This window comes from Grampus griseus (assembly GCF_964374135.1).
Source record: "Grampus griseus genome assembly, chromosome: 1".
NCBI lineage: Eukaryota > Metazoa > Chordata > Mammalia > Artiodactyla > Delphinidae > Grampus > Grampus griseus.
The window spans coordinates 157324201-157345845 of NC_139017.1; the positions used below are offsets into that span (position 1 = coordinate 157324201).

The following is a 21645-nucleotide window of genomic DNA, read 5'->3' on the forward strand; positions in this document are numbered from 1 at the left end:
AGATAGATGGATAGATAATTTTAGGAAGATCACTCTAACTTCCACTTAAAGAATGGACTGGACAGGAATTGAGGCTAGAGTTAGGGAGATCGGCTAGGAGGAGTTGAAGAGAGAGGAGAGGTAAAGATTATGATGATAGACTGGCAGCAGCAGCAGGAATATTAAGATACAGTTGAACTCAAGAGAGGCTTAGGAGGCAGGAGCAACATGTCTCATCATCATTGCTGCCCCTACACACTAAATCTACTTCCCACCTGCACATCTTTGTATATCTCTTCCCCATCACTCCATCCCACATTATCTTCCCCCTTTCCTCTCTGGAGACCAAAGAGGCAAATCCTCCCCAATCTTTAAGGCATAGTCCAGGGTAGTTATGCATACACAGTGGTCCACAGTAGGAGATCAATTCACAAATGTTTCTTTCCTCCCTCAATGAAGTCTTCTCTGAATGCTCCTGCCCACACCTCACCTCCAATCCTGAAGTATGAAAGACAGGAATATTGGCCCAATCTAGGGTAAGCTGGAGGTCCTGTCCTGAGAAGTTTCTGGCAACTCTAAGAGGAGCTTTCAGCTTCATGGGTGAAGGTGGAAAGTTATATTTAACCAGAGTTGTGGTTTTGCTAAGAGAGTACACATACAACAAATGAAAAAGAGGCAAGGAAGTAGAGGGTGAATGCAAGGGAGTGATGATAAAGATTAACCATGGAATTTCAGCTGGCATGGGAAACTCTAAGTGCTATTCACAAATATTCAAGTTCTCCAACCCCACCGCTTGCTTCTGGACTTTGGGTAGAAATGCACTTTCTGGTCCACTTGAGGCTAGGTATGGCCATGTGACTGGTTCTGGCCAATCAGATTACAGATTCTAGATGGAGCAGTTAATTGCCGACATGACCCTCCAGAGTTCTCTTTTCCTTCTCCCATAGTGACCAACATTATTTGAGATGGTGGCTTTTCCATCACCCTGGGTTTCTGACTATGAAAAGCAGAGCCTTCTGTTGACCCACGATGTTCAAGTTGTGCAAGAAAGAAATAAATCTTTCTTCGTTGTATTAAAGCTTAAAATGTAAGCCTTAAATATAAGCCTGAAATATTGGGAGTATTTGTTACTACAGCAGTACCTAGCCTATCCTGACTGATATAACTGGAGGAGAGGACATTAACAGGGAGAGAGAGAATGCAAAATGTAGGATTAATAGATTTCACTTCCTGGCATGGAAGGATTGATGGGGTCAGAACAGGAGGGAGAATAGTTGGAAAGACATGGGGTATTGTTTAGAGCATTAGATTCATGATAAGGTCTAGGGTATGACCATGAAGTGAGTGCCTGAGGTACAGAGAGGACAAGATCTCTGAAGCAAGGAACTGAGAGAACAATGTTGGATCATCTCTGTGTATACTGAAATCGTCAAAGATTAAGACAGAAGCAATGTTGGAGAGAGCAAGAACCAGAAGCCAAAAATCTTGTTTCTCTTTCTGCAATGAAGATAGGAATGCCATGAAGGCAGAGACTTTTGTGCTCACTTTTACATCCCCAGTGCCTGGGACAGTGCCTGGTACAGAGAAGGCACTTAATACATATTTGCTGAATGAATGACCGGATGAAGGGGAGAGTAGTATACCATACACTTTGACAAGAAAACCTAATTCAGGGAAGAGAGTTCCTTCCAGTTCTTACTCCCTTGATTCTATTTTTCTGCAGTACTTTTTCCCCAGACCAGAGTGACTCTTCTCTTTGTCCAACCTAGAGTCTGCTTGTTGATCTATCTTGTTGTTGCCAGAAATCTCAAGGAGCTACTTTTTAAACTCATCCCCAGTGGTCTGCATGATGGCAACTCTAGCTAACACCACCCCCCGTGTTAGCAAACACTGGTGTTGCTCTCTCCTCTGCCTCCTCCATCATTCCCACATCCAGTTCCATTGCCAAATGTCTTTCCTTTGTTTCCAGACCTATATCAAATCCATTCCCTGCTCTTTACCCCCACAGCTGCTGCCCCAATCCAGATTCTCATCATCTCTTCCCTGACCTAGAACAAGTGTTCCTTCCTAATCCCCCCTGATTTCTCTTTGCTTCTAAGCCCTCTCTATTAGCTAGTTAACTATCGCTGCATTAAAGTTACCTTAAATTTTTGTTAAAAATTAAAACCACAAATATTTATTACCTCAAAGTTTCTGTGGGTCAGGAATCTGGGCATGGCTTAGGGGTGCCTCTGGCTCAGGGTCTCTCACATGGCTGCCACCAAGTGTTGGCCAGGGCTACAGTCATGCCAACGCTCACCTGGAGGAGGATCTACCTCCAAGCTCACTTAGGTGGCTATTAGAAGTCCTCAAGTCCTTGCTAGCGGACAGAAACATCAGTTCCTGGACACCTAAACCTCTCCATAGGGAAGCTTGCAACATGGCAGATGTCTTCCCTAAGAGCACGTGAGCAAGAAAGAGAAGGTGCCAAAGACAGAAGTTACGGTTTTCCTGTAATCTAATCTCAGAAATGGTAACCCATCACTTCTAACATATTCTATTCATTAGAATGGAATCAATAAGCCCAGTCCATACTCAAGGAGAGAGAGTCATATCAGTATGTGAACACTATGGTTTGGGATCACTGGGGACATCTTAGAGCCTGCCTACCACAACCTCATCACTGCCTCCTAGTGAACCACCTGAAGTGCAAAGCTGATCTCTTCTCTCCCTTTCTCAGAAACTTCTGTTAACTTGCTCATACTAGGACATAACCCTTTCATAATATTCCTCAATCACTATTTCATTCTCATCTTCCATCCTGTACTCCAGTTCCTAAGAAATAGCTCTGAATTATCACACTTCTATCCCTTTACACACCACTTCCCTGGTGTGGAATGCTTCCCTCCACCTCCCCAGACTTTTCTACCTGGCCAACTCCTACTCACCCATCAAGGTTTCTGCTTCCATCCATTGCTTCTGCCAAGTCCATCCTAACTTCTAGCAGGCAGTTACGTCTATCCCTAATCAGACTTCCCTTGGCACCCTGTGCTTTCCACTAACACACCACTTAGCACACCAAATTATAATGATCTCCACTTGGATCTCAAAGTCGACATGTTCAGAAGTTCGTTTCTGCTGATTTTTATATCAATGAAATTTAGCAGGAGATGGACCTTGCAGCCTCACCATCTTCAATGGAGATGTATAGAACTAGTTATAGAATCTCACCATCTTAACTGGCATTATTAAATGCCCAGAGAGCAGTCATTTTGTAATAGTGTCCTACTAAATAAATACATGTGCTGCTCTAAAGGCAATTCTGGTCCCCACAGGCTTCCATAGGAAGAGGGCTGGGTGAGTATGACTGAGAGATTCTTCCAGAGTAGGCAGAGATGCTTCCCAACCTGCCTCCACTAGTTACTATCTATTCTAGACAAGTTACATCATATCTAAGCCTCAGTTTCCTAATTTATAAATGGAAATAACCTGGTGGTTCCTATGGTGACCACAGATCAGCTGCTATTCTGAGCACTTTAAATATGTTAATTTATTTAATCCTTAGAATTAGGATATGCGGTAGGTGTATTACTCCATTTTACAGATGCAGAAACTGTGGCACAAAAAACACAGGTAATAACTGGCAGAGCCAGGATTCCAACACAGGCACTGAGGAGTCGGAGTCTGTGTCATAATATCCACTTCACAGGTTAGTGCGGATCAAACGAAAAAGTGCGAATCAAGGTCAAGGGCAGGGCATGGCACACAGTGAGTACTCTTTATTATTTTAAAACGTGAAACACCTTGGCCTGCAAGAATTCTTTCAAAGCCCATGATTTTCTGCGTGAATTCATCGGGTGTCTCCTGTAGGGAATGAAACGGATGAGTGGGGAGGACACCGGGGACGAGCCTCCCAATACCGATACAGCTCTGTCTCCGTTACTCAGGGATGCTCCTACTTTGTAAGGGGAAGCGGAAGTAGCTGGTGAGCAAAAGCCCAGTTCCGGTGTTACTGCGGGCCTTTCTAGCCGGGCAGGGGCCCGGTAGCCCCCTTGCCTGCCTCCTGCGTGCCAACAGGACCCCTTGCTCGTGGGGGCCCGGGCTCGGCGAAGGTTTGATTTTCCACTGGTGGAGGCTGCGGGCAGCGTCTGTCCGTCCTTCAGCCAACGGACTCGGCTGTCTCTTCTCGCTGTTTGGTAAAGTCCTCCTCCGCTCAAGCAGAGGGCGCCAGAAGACGGGCCTCGAAGCCTGGGAGGCTCTCTGACACGGAAGTGACGTCACGGCGCCGGAAATCCGCGTCCGCCGGGACTCAGGGGTGTGACGGGTAGTTGAAGCGGCTGAAAGCCGAGCGTGTAAGGTTACGTTAGGAGGTGTTTAAGGGCATCGTTTCCACGCTGGTTAGGCTCGGAGAAAAGTGAGCTCTTGGAGACAGAGGCTTGTTCATATTCATCCAGCGAGAACCTCTCCCGAGACCAGCGCGCTTCGCACACGACTCCTTTTAGCGGAGGAACGGCCTTGGGGTGGTTTGCTCCGCCTGAGTCCCTGAGGCAAGTGTCACAGGAATACCCGCACTGCACAGATGGGGTAAACGAACCCAGAGAGAGACAGGGACTTGCAGGGTAGGGTTGCCGGATTTAGCAGCTAAAATGCAGGACGCCCAGTTAAAGTTGAAGTTCAGGGGAACAGCAGTGTTTTAGTATAAGGATACCCCTAATAGTCATGGGTCATACGTTTACTGAAAAAGTAGCCGTCGTTTTCTGAATTCAGATTTAACTGGGCGTCCCATATTTTGTATGGCAATCCTACCTCACGGTCACCCAGCTGAGTGGAAGAGCAGAAAGAGCTTTTGAGACATCCTGTATGCCTCCCCACCTAAGGCTCACTAGTGTGTGGACCCATGCCCCTTCTGGGTGTAACCCTGGAAGCCTGCAGCGACCCCAGCTCGTTCCAGTTAGTGGCCTGCCCTTCGCAGGATCTAGGCTGCTGTTCAGGAGCTGAGGAGAAGGGGTCAGATACCCCTGCCTCGAGGTTCAGGGGTAACCCCACCCCCCGCCACCATCCTCCAAGACTAGTTTATTCGAAGACACTAAGCACTTACTCTGTGCTAAGCACAAACCCAGGCTCCAGATGGCATTGGCAAGTAGGAGAAATATTCCCTCTCTTTGTGGAATTAACAGATTTGCGGGGAGACGAGTAGAAAGATTACATTGCGATCAACAGTTCTTTAATACGGGTAAATGCAGCACGCTGTGAAAGCACAGAGGTGCAATATCCAGGCAGAGAGTAAGAGAAAAGGGAGATACGCAAGCTGAGACTTGAAAGGTTCGTTCAGCTTATTTGTTGAATATTTGTTTGTGGGCAGTGCTTTAGGCACTAGGAACACGGCAGTAAACAAACATATCTCTGCCCTTAAGAGCCTAAGTCTAAGTAAAATGCATGTCAGATGATGAGCTGTGGGGTGCAGGAGTAAAAGGTGAGACTACGGAGGGGATCATGGGATACTGGGGTGCGAGTAGAGCGTGGTGAGGAGGGCCTCACTGAGAAGGTAACGTGAGCAAAGATCTGAAGGTGTGAGGGGGAAAGATCATGGAGCTATTTGGGGTTATAAGGAAATGTGCCTGGTGTGTTAGAGGAACACAAAGAGAGGAATGATGTACTGCCTCCAGTATGATAGCTTTCGCAGGGATTTTCAGTGACAGCTTTGACAGTGTGTTTCTTGCCTTCAATACTGCCTTTAGAATCTAATTTCTGTAAAATGTGACTCCACATAATTAGCTGGGGGGGCCACTTTAAATAGGGTGTACAGAAAAGGCCTTTCTGAGAAGGTGACATTTAACGTGAGCCCTTTAAGTTAGGGATGAGTCAGCCCTGGAGAAGCTGGAAGAAGAGCTATTTAGGCAGAGGGAACAGCAAGGGCAAAGGTCTGGAAGCAGGAAAGAACTCAGTAGACGTGAGGAACTGAAAAGAGGCCAGTAGGCCGGTGCATGGTGAGAAGAGTGGCAGGAGATGAGGTTGGAAAGTGGACGGAGATCTCAAGCAATTTAACTTTCATTGGCATCACAGTAGGAATCCACCGGAGGATTTTCAGCAGAGGATTGACAAGATCGGATTCGTGTTTCAAAAAGATCCCTCTGACTGTTAGGAGCCTATATCAGATAATTTTGTAGGTTAAGTTTACACGGGCTTAGCTACTCACCCCCTAGGTGCCAGGAAGAGGGTTTAAAATGGAGCAAAGGGTTGACTGGGAACTCACATCCTGTTGCCTTCCATATGGTCCCTTTACAGCTAGAATGAGTGGCCGGGGGTGGGGGCGGGGGACACCCGGGGACACCCAGAGAGCCACCATCCCCCTCCTGAGCAGGGGTGGACAGAGATGACAACTTGGACCCCCATCAGGCTCCCTGGCTGGACCTGCCTTAAACAGGCTGGGGGGTGAAGGAGGGTGAAGTGCATGCTACCACCAGCCCACTAGGTCTTCCTCGGCCCCTTTAGAATACACTTTCAATTATCCTCTCAAAGGCCCTGTCATGCTTCTGTTCCAGAAGCATTTAGGGCTGCCTGCTGCCTGCAGAATTAAGTTCAGACTCGTGCTCTGTTGTTCGATTTGTAGGACTGAGCCCTTAACCTGTGGGATCTGATTCTATCTCTTAGGTAGGTAGTGTCAGAATTGAGTGGAGTTGTAGGACGCCCGGCTGGTGTCTGAGAATTGCTTGGTGGTGTGGGAAAAAAAAACACACATTATACTAGGCTTACCCAGTGAGAAGCTCAAGTGAAAATATAAAAACAATCGCAATGAAATGTCTAGACCAGGCAAGTCCACAGAGATGGAAAATAGATTCGTGGGTGCCAGGGCTGGGGGAGGGGAGAATGGGGAGTGACTGCTAGTGGATATGGGGTTTCTTACTGAGGTAATTAACATGTTCTAGAATTAGGTAGTGGTGATGGTTGCAGAAACTCTGTGAATATACTAAAAACCACCGAATTCTACACTTTGAAAGGGTGAATTTTAAGGCATGTGAATTATATCTCAATTTTTTTTTAATTGCAGAAGAAAAATCTTTAGGGTCACCAGTAGCAGCTGGGGGAACTCTAAAATCTGAACTCCTTTGCTAAGCGGCTCACACACCCCAGTTGCATAGCTTGAGACCCTAGCAATGTGAGGTCCTGAAGAGAACTGCCAGTGTCTGAGGAGACGTGAGCATCAGAGCCGTTGGCACTGGATGTGGCAGTAGTCTGTGGCCAACCATGTTCTAACAATTACTGCCTGAATAAGCAAAACCAACCAGCACATATTTGCATTACTCTGATTGCCTTGCTGACCTGCAAGGAGAGGAAGGGTACGGGGTCTCCTCAGAACCTCCCAGGGACCCACCTCTTTGCTCTTTATCTTTGGTATGAATTTCCAAAAGCGGTGTCAAATATTCAGTTTTCCCCACTTTGGGCCGGGACTTAAGCTGGCTGTTGGGTTCACACAGAAGCCCCTCACCAGCCATGAGCTGCAGCCCTGGTGCCACACAGAGACAACCGTGACCCCGACCCCAGACCCTGACAGCTCCCCCTTCCCCACGAAGCCAGGCATGGAAGCTTGTGAAGACGAGAGAGATGAGTTAGAGAAGCTGGGTGCCAGTGGGAGGTGCCCACACTGCAGCGGGTCGGGACCGAAGCAGAGGGCATGGGGTTATCATAGTAGGGTGGGGAAGTCTCGGCCCTGGCCTCACCCAGGCTGCTTCGTGGACGAACCGCCGGGTCCCACTGGCGTATTAAACAACCTAAATATTTATTCGCTTCACATTTACAAAGGTGGGAAGCAGGCCAAGGGAGACCCCAAGAACCCCCCCATGCCTGGCTGACCAGGCCCCTGGCGCTGCAGAGGAGGCAGACACAACTGGGAGGCACAGGATTTATGTTGCATACTTGAACTACAGGGAGCGCAAGACTGGTCCTATTTACAGGGCAGAAACACTGCAGGGGGAGCGTGGGGCCGGCAGAGCGAGCGCCGGAGTCCTGGCCAGAGGGTGCTCCTGATCGCCACCTTCCCCTCCGCTCCCAGAGGCGTGTCTGCGGCCCCGCTGGGGTTCTCCGGGGGCGGGGGGACGGGCCCCGCTCACATGATGCTCGCCGGGGTGAAGACAGGGCCCATGCACAAGGTGTCTGTGATCTCCCAGCCACAAGACAGAGGCCTGCACGTGCCCTCGGCGTCCTCGTCCTGTTCTGCAGGCAGCAGCTGCCCTCGCAGGGCTTCCCTGCAAGTGAGAGGGGGTCCCTGGAGGCAGCCAGCACGGGGCCCGCAGGCCAGGCACTGCTAGCCGATGCACTGGAAGACCTGGCGCCACTGGGGCCGCAGAACCCAGGGGCAGGGGCAGGGGAAGGCCTGCTGCCCCTTCTTCCTCTGCTGCTCCCTTCTCCCCCATAGTCTACCCCCACAAGGGAGAGGAACCCACGTTCATTGATGTGCCCACTATTGGGCCAGGCACTTCGCTTACAGTATCTAGTATCCTCCCAAAACCCTATAAGGGTGACATTATCGACCCCATTTTACTCTGAGGAAATTGAGACTCAGAAGTTACCTGCCCAAGGTCACATCTTCTACCCTAGAAGGTGGTAGAACTAGGACTCAACCCAATGCTCACTTCAGTGCCCACATTCTTCATATCCCAAGCTTAGTACTTTAAAAGAATCATCTGCCTCCCCTCAAAAACTCTACAAGCTGTTTCTCCTACATCCCCACGTTAATAAACGGCTCGTGCTCTTGCCACACGTTGTCTTCTTCCCACACCCAGTAGATCCCTGCTGAGCCTAGTTCCTGAGCATCCTCAAAGGTACCTGCTTCTCTCCATTCCCGCTGAGACCACCATCTCTAGCCGGGAAAGTGCAGTCTCCCTGATCTGCTCTTGCCCCCTCTGGACAATTCTGACCCAGGTTCATCTTCCCAAAACGCAAACCCCTGCTCTTGAGTCGCCAGCAGTTTCCTTCCACTCTCAGGCCCCACAAGATCTGGCCCCTGCCAGCCTCTCCCATCACACACAACAGTGCTGCCTGGTTGCCAGCCACAGCAGCCATCTTTTGGGCTCACGTCTCATCCTAGGCCTGTGCACATCCGGCCTCTGCCTGCATCATCAACCGTTCGCTGAGTCCCACAGCCCAGTGTACTCCTTCATAGCAACAAGGGTTCAATGCCTGCTTCCCTGACATTCCTCCAACTATAGCAGGGCAGGGGATATGTCTGAGTTACTCACTGCCTAGTGGTCCCAACAGCAGGCTGGTACATGGTAAACACTTGGTGAGGAGGGGTGGACGCTAGGTAGGAGGACAGGGAAAGAGCACTGGGTTCAGTGTCAAGAGGCCTGGGGGTAGGGGCAGCAGGACAGCCTGTCCTTTACTTCTGCCAAGTTCTGCTTCCCCACAAAACCCTCCCTCTTCCACCTACATCTTCCCTTCCCTCCCTTCATACTTCCAGGCTATTCTAGTCCCCCACCTGCAGGAAGGCCTCCCTCTTTGCCGATATGTGCAATTCAGCAGCAAATCAGTAGTCAGTATCTTTGCGGAGTCCAGTCAGGCTGTTCCCTTCCAGGTGGGAGGTCCTCTGGGCCAAGCACCCCCTATCTGAGCCTCTGTCTCCTTATCTTTCAAAATGGGTTTTGAAAGATAAGTTTCTTAGAACCCCTCACTGGCTCCCTACTGCCTTCAAGATCAAGTCCAACCTGGGCCTCCAAGCTTCTTCTTGATCTATTCTTCCCCACAGTCCACTCCAGCCAGCCAGAGCTACTAAAAATTCTTTGGATGGACTAGACTCTGAAGCCCCTACCCCTCCTGGCCCAGACTACCCTCCTGTCAGCTTGCCTGGCCCTCCTTACCCATCAGGCCTCCTGAGAAGCAGCCCTGACCACCCTCCCCAGCCTGCTGGCCCTCCCTCCCTAGTGACCTTGGCACTCTCTATGCCAGGGTCTATGTATGCAGGTCTGCGCCTTGGCTCACCACGTTCTCAGATGCTCTTTACCCCCCAGGACCCAGCACAGAGCCAGACTCTAAAGTAGGACATTTTGATGAGGCCCCTTTAATATGGGGAATTTTTTGACATGGCCATTTTAATACATCAAAATTTTGTGTTCCTAAGTAATGAGTGCATCTGACTCCCTGCAGCCTCATCCAACTGTGCTTGCTGGTGACGGTGCCAGGATGGGATAAGGAAGTCTGTGTGATTATTGTTTTTTTACTTTTGTTTTTTAGGCCTTGTCAAAACAGACCCCTGATGTCAAAACGGTGGCATCAGCCTATCCTGTGCCCCTGCAGGGAGTAGAAACAACAGGTTTGTTGACTGGATAAATGACATGCAACTTTGATACTGAGCCCCGTCAGGCCTGGCATTTGGTAGCACTGTTCCGGTGGGGGTGGGCGGGGGTGGGGGGTCCAGGGAAGAGGCTCAGGAACCCAGCATGTCCCTGGGGACGCAGGCTGCACTCATTCCTGAGGGCCTATTATAAAAGCCCCTCCCAACTACCCCAGCCCCCAAAGAGGGGGCCTCTTCATCACTGACCAGCTGTGTGACCTCAAGCAAGTGACCTCTGTTTGTGTGGGTAAAAGGAAATCGTCAAAAGGTGCCTGATGTAGGGCCTGACAGAAAGTTTCAACGGGTTAGGGTTAGGGTTAGGGTTAGGGTTAGGGTTAGGGTTAGAGTTAGTTTTCTTTCCATCTGGCCTCACTGGATCCCACTGCTGGCCTGCCGTGGGCGAGCTCAGTGAGCAGGCGAGTCTTTGACTTTCCCGGGTCACAAAGCAGCCACCCAAGTGATCAGCCCTATCTACATCTGCCCTCATCTTCTCTTAATCCACCCAGTAGTCAGAGCGGTCTTTCAGGCTTCAAACCAGCTCTCAACTTCCTTCAAGTCCCTTCCCAGATCCAACCCTGCTCCTTCTCCAGCCCCGACCAACCTCGTGTAGTTTCCTGAAGTTATGCTCGCTCCCTGTTCCTTCTGCCTGGAACCCGCTTCCCACCCCTCCTGCCACCTAACTCCCACTCGTCCACCAGGCTTTGGCTTCATCCTTCCTTCCTCAGGGAGGGAGATCTGGGCCTTGGGTTGGGAGCTGGGCTCTAAGCCTCCCTCCAGCACTGCATTATCAGGAGTGTCTGTCTGCTTCTGTGTCTCTCACGGGACTCTGAGCTCCTCAAGGGAAGCTCAGTCTCATTCATGGCCACAGCCAAGCACAGGCCTCACTTGGAATCAGCAGCCAACAGCTACTTGTCACATTGGGTTACCCAGGAGCAGGGACCCAGACCTGGGGTTCCTCTTATTGCTTCTGCCCAGGCTGCTCCCTTCTCCCCCCACTCCATTTCCCAGCAGGGCCCCCTTACCAGGCCACCCGGGACATGGCATAGGTGATGCGGCAGGTCTGGGTGCCCCCGAGGAGGGAACCCATGCCCACGGTGTAGGCGCCCATGTTCTCAAAGACCAGCCAGTCCCCTACATGTAGTTGCGGCAGCCACAGGCCCTCAGCTATGCAGTCACAGCCATCGATCACTGGGCCCCATAGGCTGCTGCTGTACAGGGGCTGCTCCGTGGATGGTTTCTGCAGGAGAGAAGGATGACAACGGTCAGCTTTCCCGGGCATACGTGCACAGCCTGAGCACCCCCTCCCTCCGAAGCCTGCATGGCTCCCACAGCCAATAGAATAAAGACTTGATGGGCCTCTAAGCCTGCAGTTAAGGCCCTCCCACTTCTCTGCATTCATTGCTTCCTACACTCTGAAGCCATAGTGCCTGGTCTTACATCCAGACTCCAATACTTGCTAGTTGTGTGACCTTGGGCAAGATACTTTATCCCTCTGTGCCTCAGTTTGCTCATTTGTAAAATGGGAATAATAACAGTACCTACCTCACAGGGCTACTGAAAGGATAAATGAGTACAGGTAGAGCATGTAGAACAGTGTCTGGCACATGGCAAGGGCCCAGTAAGTTAGCACTATCTTTATTATTGTTGGTGTTGCTGTCAGCTCCTGGCTTGGGCCTTCACTGTTGTGTCTGCCACTTTCCAGACCTTGGGTGGGTCCCCCCCTCTGCAGCCCTACCCCCTCCCTCAAATCAGAGATTGTCCTCTGGACCCAGCCCTGGGGCTCCTTCTTCTATGCAGGCCTCCACGATCCCCTCCTTCCATGCTAGGCCTGGTAACAGGAGCTAGAAGCACACCAGTGAGTTAGACCCTCCCTCCCTCCTTCCCTCGGGCTCTCAGTCTGGTGAGGAAGACGGGCCTCCCACAGACAGTCACAGGGTGACCTGCCAGAGGTCACAGAGGACCTCACAGGGTAGATAGAATTACTCCCATTTCAGGGAAACTAAGGTTCTGAGAGGTTAAGTGACTTACCCAAAGACACAACTAACAATGACATAAAATTTTTATTTTTTTTTAAGTGACTTCCAAATCCAGGAAAGAAATCTGTAACATAGGCCATTTGTGGACAACCAAGATATCACTGCAGTTTGTCACAGTGTAGGGATCCTGCCAGGCAGGTCCTAGAGGAGGAGTCACGACTGAAAGAGGGACAGAAGCGAATCCTGGCTGAATCATGCCCTTGAAAGCCCCTCGTTCCAGTTAGTCCAGCTGCTCTGGGCTCCCCAGGTAAACCCTGCTTCCCTTCCCCCAGCCCCAGCCATCCCCATGCTACTCCCTGAGGCTCCAAACCTACCAATTCCTAATTTTCCTTTAGATCTCAGCTTCCCCATGGAAACTTTGCTAAGGCTCCCCAAGCTTTGTCATCATAGCACGTACTATGATTTATGATTAGATATTTATGAAATGTATCACCCAGGCCTGTCTTCCCTGTCAGACTATAAATTCCATGAGTCCAGAGATCATGACAGTCTTGTTCACCCCCATCTCCTCCAAGCCTAGCAGTCTGGCATACTGTAGGTGCTTTTGTCAATAATATTTCTTAAGTGAATGAATGAATAAATGAATAGGGAATACATGAGTGATGAGAAAGAGGAAGAGCCAAAAAGAAAGAAAAAGAAGGTACGAATGGAAGCCATCAAAGAGTCTAGAAGGAGGCAGCGGAGGAAACGAATGCAGGATGAAGGAAAGGTGTTTCAGTACCTCAGCCAGGAGCAGGAATGAGTCAGACTGAGAAGAGTCATGGGTGCCATAAGCAGAAATAATACTCATAGTTGACAAAAGGGTAATGCATAAGCCACTGTCTCATTAATAAAGAAAAACATGCACATTATTAAAATCAAACATGAGAACCATCCTATACTCATTAATTCATTCAGTAGGTACTTATTAAGCACCTACTATATGCCAGGCTCTGATCTAGGAGCTGCAGACGCATCAGTGAACACACACACAAAAAAACAAAGTTCCTGTGCTCATGAAGCTCACATTCTAGGAAAGCGAGATAAACCAATACATCCTTGTTCATATAACTTAACAAGCTTGTTCACAAGCTTCTTGTTAATGAGTAAAATTCATCTTAGTTGCTCTGAATTATTTCCCTTAGCTCTAGTTCTTAAAAAACGATAAGCTAGGGACTTCCCTGGTGGTGCAGTGGTTAAGAATCCACCTGCCAATGCAGGGGACACGGGTTTGAGCCGTGGTCCGGGAAGATCCCACATGCCGCAGAGCAACTAAGCCCGCGAGCCACAACTACTGAGCCCGCATGCCACAGCTACTGAAGCCCGCGCGCCTAGAGCCTGTGCTCCGCAACAAGAGAAGCCACCGCAATGAGAAGCCCACGCACCACAACAAAGAGTAGCCCCTGCTCGCCCACACGCAGCAACGAAGACCAAACGCAGCCAAATAAATAAATAATTTTAAAAAAACTTAAAAAAAACAAAAAAAACAATAAGCTAAACTTTAAAGAATTGTGAGAGGAAATGCTATATAATTGTATCCATGAGGATCCTTAAGGAAATAGGTTCCAAAGATTCTTCCACAATAAGATAAAAAGGAACCCTTGAGTTATAATCAGAGTTCTCTCACTTTTTAGTAGTGGTATAAATTAAAAATGGGTGGAAAAGAAAGATTTTAAAACTTCACAGGAAATAATGCAATTATCATTTAAAACCTTTAAAAAAAAAAAGGAAACAAAAAAGGAATATGCAAAATAAATGTTCCAAAAGCATGTGGGGACAGGCTTGTAAGTCTCAGCTCTGTTTATGAGTCGGAAAACTGAATGGAAATGGACAGGCACCTGTAAAAATGTAAGATGCCCAGTCTGCTACTAGGGTCCCCTCTGAGAGAGAGGGCAGGGGGTTCCTACTTTACCAAGCATGCCCACCACTACTTCACACCTCATCTGGGAGGCAGTTGCAATTCCCATGTTACAGATGAGAAAACTCAGAAGAAATGACCTGCTTCAGGTTCTGGAGGGGGTTAGCAGCAGAACTCCAGGTGGTCCCAGACAAGGTGCCTCCTAGCTGCACCTGAATGGCTGCTTTCCTCAAAGAGACCCAGTAGGTGAGCAGACCCACAGATGAAACAAGGTGAAACATTTAGAATGGCCATGGCTTTGATGGAATCCCTAAATAGTTCCCCAACTTTTAAACAATAAATCAATTAACTCCTATACTGCATAAAGTATACAGAAATATTTTCAAAGGGAAAAAAATGGCATGAGCAAGGGCTGCACACAAAAAGGAAAAAGAGGAAACAGAATAAAAGCCTATGATCAAAATCTCACTCGTGAACATATAGGCAAAAATCCAAAATGAATCCCTAGCTAATCAAATCCACACTCATATTCAAAGAATCACTTTCAATGATCAGATAATTTGTCTCTAAATGGAAGGCAGGGATGATATGAGCAAGGCAATCACTGGCTTCATCATAATATGGAAAATATAGATCTACAATTCAAATTAAATTTTCCCAATACATGTCAACATGGCATTCAATAGCCTATAGCATCTCTTCTTGATTAAAACTACAGACAAAACTAAACCCCACAACGAAGAGAAACTATTTAAAATAAGGAGCCAACTCTAACTTAATGGAGATACACTAGAATGGCTTCATTTCAGAACTAGAAGCAACCTTAGTAATTAAAGTTAAGCCCCCTCATTTTCCAGATGAAGAAACGAGAGAAACAGGGCCCAGAGAGGTTAAGTAATTTGCCTAATGTTACTCAGCTACTATATGGCAGAGCCAGGACTCAGACCCACATCTTCTGACTCCAAGTCTGAAGCTTTCTGTCATGAGAAATGCTGGCAATAGCTAGCAGGGAAAAAATAAACAATATAGAGAAAGTGAAGAAATAAAATATCACGTTGCAGATAACACTTGCCCACCTGGCAAACAAAGGGGAGAGAGGTAGTTACTAGAAGAGCTCAGTGAGTTTCAGCATGCAAGCCAGTGTCTCAGCTCAAACACACAGTCTTCACTCACAACAGTAATGAAAGCATTACTAAACTCAGGGATGTACTTGGGCCACAATAATACTTATTCAAAGAAAATAATAAAACCTTAAAAGGAGAGATAAAATACAAGAGCTCTACCCTCTCCTAGCTAGAAAAGCTGAGTAAAGCAAAAAAGAATTCTCTCCAGTTTAATAGATTAAATATGCTACGACTAATTAAAACTCCCAGGATATCTTTCTAAACATTAGAAACAATATGATAAAAAATAAACATGAGCCTATCACAGAATATTAATAAGTAGCAGTGACAGACTCAATTTTTTGTTAAATGTTTAATTCATACAAAAGGACATTTGTATCATGTGTAAAATAAAAAGAATAATGATAAAATTAATATCTGTGTACCCACTGCCCAGCTAAAGAAATAGAACATTTCCTCTATCTTTGAAATCCCCATCCCAATGACATGTCCCTTCCCAAACTCCTCCAGAGGTAACCATTATCCAGAATTTTGTTTTCATTATTCTTTTGCTTTACTTTTTTCCATGAGTATACCTAACCCTAAACAATTTAGAATTTGATTTTGCACTTTTTAAAATGTATATGATTGGAAATATAGGGTATGTAATCTCTGCAACTTGCTTTTTTGTTTATTTGAAACTTACATTCCCAAGATTCATCCAACTGATGCATGTAGATATAATTCACAATAAGCTGCATAGAATTCATTGTATGGAATACACTGTAATTTATTTGATTATTGCCCAGCATCAAGACAACATTAAGGTTGTTTCCAACGTTTTGTATTATAGAAATTGCTCCTGTGAACATTCTGACATCTCTTCAAATACACATACCCAGAGTTTCTATGCAATATATACCTAGGAACTTGCTGGGAGAGTGTACACATGTCTAACTTTACCTAAATAATGCCAACTTGTTTCCCAAAGTAGAAATACCAACTCCACCTAGCAGTATCTAAGAGATCCAACTCTCTATATGCCACCAACACTTGATATTGTCATGCTTTACATTTTTTTCTAACCTAGTTGGTAGAAGATGTATCTTGTTTTCCTTTTACTTTGCATTTTCTTGATTACCAATGAGGTTGAGCACCTTTGCATTTTCTATTTGGCTTTTCCTCTTCTGTGAACTGCCTGTTAAAGTCTTTTGCCCCTATTTCTATTGCTTTCTGCTTCACTTTTTTCCCCTTATTTTCATAAGATTCTTATTTGTCTCTGTTTCCTTTTTAAGAATCCTTCATATATTCTCTCTACTAATCCCTTATCAATTATATGTGTTTCAGTATTTTTCTCCCACTTTATGATTGCCTCCTTCCTTTCACTAACAGATGAGCAGAAGCTCTCCATTTTAATGTAGACAAACATCAGTCTTCCTTTTTGGTTTTAAAGATATTCTTCACTGTTTTTTCCTATTTCAAGGCCAAACAGATACTCTCCTGTATTGGTCTCTGGAATTTATATATATGTATGGTGTAAGATAGGGATCCAGTTTCATTTTTTGCATATGGACAATCAGGTGGTCTAGCATCATATATTAAACAATTCCTAACGATATGCTTTGCAAGTGCTGTCAAATCAAGTTTCCAGATATATGTGGATCTTTTTTGTGCTGTCAACTATGTTTTGCTGGTCTATGTTTTTATGCCACTCTCCAAACCAAACTATTTTAATAAACTTCTATTATTTTAGTGGTTACTGTAGACATTTACATTTTAACATGCATACCTAACATAAAATCTAAAATTAATCGATATCTTTACCTTCTGCTCAAACAATTCAAAATCTTAGAAGACCAGCTTGGTCACTCTACCTCCCAACTTACATTCTATTGCTATCCAGTGTTTTAGTCTATCTTGTTTGTGACAGAGACTGCTAGTTGCCTACCCCCAGCAATTCCAATCTTCAATGTTTGCTGGGCACATGTCCACCCAGAATAAAGACTATATTTCTCAACTTCCCTTGCAGGTAGTTATGGCCATAAGATAAAAGCATAAGTACTTTCAGGAAATTTCCTTGAAAGACAACTGGCAGAGAGACTTCTCTTATTTCCTATAATGGCTGGAGCTTCAAAATGCACCTACCAAGATGGGGGCAACACCTAGAAACAGGTACAGCTGAAAGCCATATGGTTCCATGTGAATATGAAACCACTATACCAGCTCTGAATTGCCTGCATCCAGACAGTTGCATAAGAGTAAAATAAACTTCAGGGTCTTGTTCTAGTCACATAATTGTTGTTGGTGGTGATGCTGGTGCCAGTCAGTGATCCTTTAAATATACCCGCATATTTACCTACCTTTGCTCATCATTCCTTCCTGCAACTCAGACCATCCATCTGGATAATTTTCCTTATGTCTGAAATATATCCTTTAGAATTTCCTTTAGTGAAGATCTATCTCTCAGTATTTGCTTGTCGGAAAATGCCTTTGTTTCATACTCATTCTTGAAAAACAATTTTGCTGGATATAAAATTCTAGGTTGATAGATTAAGCTGCTATTCCACTATCTTCTGCCTTCCATTGTTACAGGAGAAAAATAAGCTGTAAGTCTAATTAACATTCTTCTACAGGTATTCTTCTATCTGTCTCATTTCTCTCACTAGTTTTATGATCTTCTCCTTGTCTTTGGCATTGTTTCACTAATATGTTGTCTAGGTATGGATTTATTTTTAGGTAACATACTTGGAATTTGTTGGATTTCCCAAATCTAAGAATAAGTGTTCCTCTCTTACATTTTATTAACTCTCTGCCAGCTATTAATTTTTTAAATTTTAATTTATTTATTTTGCCTCTCAGCTCCAAATCCACCCTTCTTTGCCCTGGTTTGTGATGCTGGAGTAAGACATTTCTTCTTTACTATCCACCTCTATGTTAGGCTTTGTCAATAGAAGTTGCTGGAAAGACACTGCAAGAACAGATCAGGAAGAAAGGACTTTCCTCCTTTTAGCCTGATGTTTTCTGTGTGGCCACCTCTGGTTCAGGGTATGAGGGTCTGGTTGCATTCACTTCAGTGGCCCCCACAGTTCAACTTTGGCCTGCACAGTCCAACAAGCTTCCCTCCACTCCGCAGCAGGCTGCTTCTGTGATGCAGTTGTGTTGGGAACCCTCTGAAAGTTTCTTTGCCACTGGTAGGCTGCACATCCTTGTAACAGCCACAGTCTCTCTTTAAAGGTTTCAATCTCAGCCTTGGAGGGAGAAGCCCTCCTCTAAGTTTCTTCCTTTTTCACTCTCCCTTACCAGGGGTAGTAACTGCTTTTATCCTTTTTAGTAATTAACCATCTTTAAAGTTAGCAATTCTTTATATTAAAATTCCCCTGTTCAAATTACTTGTCTCATTTCTGTATCCTGATACAACCTCTTCCTGAAACTATGATTAGACATTATGCCTTCTCATTCTATCTACCACTTCCTTTGCCTTTCTTATTTTCTTTCCTATCTCTGTCTCTTTGTGCTACATTTGCACAGTTTCTTCAGCTCTATCTTCCCATTCCCTAATTCTCTCTTCAACTGTCTCTAATATCTTTCTTACCCTGTGCATAAGTTCAATTTTCATATATTTCATTTCTAGAAGTTCTATTTAGTTCTTTTAAAAATCTGCTAGTTCATGTTTTTATATTTGCTTACTTTTGGGTCATATTTTCAATTTTTATTTCTTTAAATATTGTAAATATTTTTATTTTTAGCATCAGATAATTCCAGTACATGTAGTAATTGCAGGTTTGAATCTGCTGTCTATTGCTTCTGCTGGTTCCCCCTCATGGTGACTTGTTTCTTTGTGTTTTGTGATTTTTTATTGTGATCTCATGTACCTTGGAAATTTATCTGTGAGAATTTTTAAAAGCCTAGGTTGAGAACTCCTCCTCCAGAGAGAATTTGTGTTTGCTTCTGCAAGATAAAATGAATTCTAGGCTTGATGTTTTTCAGACCACACAGTTAATATGAATTTGGGCAACAAACCCAAGAAAAGGCCGGCTTGTGGTTTCAAATTCTCATTTTTTTGCTCTCTTCCAACTACTAATAAGATCAAAACAGACAAGTTTTCTTGCTGTCCTCCTCTGTGGGAGTTTTTCCTAATATTCTCTTACACTAATGATTATGTACTTTTTCAGGGTTCCCAGCTTTATGTGAGGGATCCTATCATATTCTCTATCTTGACTAGTCCCTAGGAACACACACAACTATGAAAACTGAAGATCAGTGCTAAAAGGATTCAGTATACACCTCCCAGAGAGAAAGTCAGTTTCAGAGTTAGGTTTTCTCTCTGGATTAATTAATTCACTTAACGCATATTTGAACAGTCACTGTTGTATGTGCTTGGGACACACTAGTGAACAAAATAGACAAAGATCCTTGTCCTCATGGAGTTTATAGTCTAGCAGGAGGGAGGAAAACAAAATAAAGAAGTTATATACTGTGTTACAAAGTAATTAAAAAACAAAAGACCAGGTGGGGGGTACAGGTGTAATATTAAATAAGGTGTAAGGTGTCAGGGTAGGCCTCCTATAGGGCAAGGACCTAAAGGAGGTGAGGAGTGAACCAGTGTGGTACCTAGAAAAGTGATCCAGGCAGAGGGGAAAGCTGGTGCAAAGATGCTGAGGCAGGAACATGCTGGGTGAGTTCAAGGAACTGCAAGGAGGCTGATATGATTAGAGTGGGGTGAGCAAGGCGAAGAGGGTGGGGGAGGTGGTCAGAGAGGAAACAGGGTCAGATCACAAAGGGCTGCGGGAGCTACTGTAAGGGCTCTGGCTTTAATATGGAGTGAGACAGGAGCCAAAGAAGGGTTTTAGGTAGAAAAGAGACATGATTTGACTTACATTTAAAAAGGATCCCTCAGGCTGGTGAGTTGACTGGCATTTACTCTAAGTGAAATGGAGATTCCTACTTTCACTTATTTTTTGACCTCTGAAGATTCCCTGCTATCTCTTAAGTCAGGACACAGTTTTCTTTGTTGTCAGTGGGGAGGCTGTTTGGGGTATCTAGTCTACCACATTGCTGGAGATAGAAGGCACCCTACCAGTTTTCTAAACATAGCACAAAGCTGTTGTCAAAAGAATGGGATAAAAACTAGAGATCATTGAAAAAAAATGAAATTAATGTACAGTATGGCAAAGCAGAAATAAAAAAGGGTTAGAAATCATTACTTAAGAATTGTTAAGGCAAGAACTAACCAGATTCAGACCTGACAAATACTACTGCAATATATTCCATACGGATTCACACTTTTTAAACCATAAATAATTAGAATAAAATACAATGACAAGTAAGAAAGCCCAATCTTTTCAAGGGAGGGGGTGTCTCTGTACAGAGTGGGGCAACTAGAGCTTGTACCCTGAATTTTGCTTCCCAAGATTCTCGTAAAGCTCCCATGGTACTTGCCCCCTCTGGGTACCTCCCTACACCTAACTATACCTTGCATTTATGAAGTGCTAATACCCATTTATTGAATTGCATCTTTATACCCTAAATATATGTCGTTTTAGACCACTCAGTGAACATTTAAAATGTTTATAAATAAAGAGTCCATCTAACATATCAGTAAAGAAAACCATATCTCATAGTATATAATTTTTTTTAAGTTAAAAACAATGTGCACTATGACACTTAAAAAAACAGGAATGAAAGTAAATTTTAACAATAGTTGTCTCTGAATGGTGGGATTAGTGGGTTATTTTATTTTACTGTTTGTGCTAAATTTTTCTCCAATAAATGTTCTATTTGTTATATATATATACACCATATATATGGTAATCTATAAACCGCAGAGCAGTTAGAGACAAATTTCCTTACTATTAATTGCAGCACACTTAGTTAAGATATATGATAGTGTGTTGAAACTTCTATGAAAGAATAACAAAGAATCACAAAACTAAAATAATAAACCATCAGATTAAGAAAAAATATATGTATCAAATATTATATTAAATACATACACACATGCATATGCAGGCTCATCTTCATTTGCAAGAAAAAAAAAATTTAAGACCTCCCAAATTAGGCGAACAGAGAATATAAAAATATATTGATGGGACTTCCCTGGTGGTGCAGTGGTTAAGAATCCGCCTTCCAATGCAGGGGACATAGGTTCAATCCCTGGTCTGGGAAGCTCCCACATGCCGCGGAGCAACTAAGTCCGTGTGCCACAACTACTGAGCCTGCGTTCTAGAGCCTGCAAGCCACAACTACTGAGCCCGTGTGCCACAACTACTGAAGCCTGCGTGCCTAAAGCCCACGCTCTGCAACAAAAGAAGCCACCACAATGAGAAGCTCACACGCCGCAACCAAGAGTACTCCCCGCTCGCCGCAACTAGAGAAAGCCCACGC

General features: G+C 45.2%; 1 protein-coding gene across 4 annotated transcripts in view; it reads right to left on the minus strand.

Moving 5' to 3' along the window:
* Positions 1-7896: 7896 nt before the first annotated feature.
* The window catches only part of AZIN2 (antizyme inhibitor 2), a gene marked incomplete at its 5' end in the record, with an annotated part of 33241 nt that continues 19492 nt past the window's right edge, over positions 7897-21645 (minus strand). For all 4 annotated transcript variants that reach the window (XM_082661276.1, XM_082661277.1, XM_082661279.1 and 1 more), the window contains 2 exons: positions 7897-8201; positions 11308-11522. In XM_082661276.1, the coding sequence (XP_082517402.1) occupies positions 8063-8201; positions 11308-11522 (354 nt within the window). In that variant the 3' untranslated portion in view covers positions 7897-8062. The remainder of the gene's footprint in view (positions 8202-11307; positions 11523-21645) is intronic.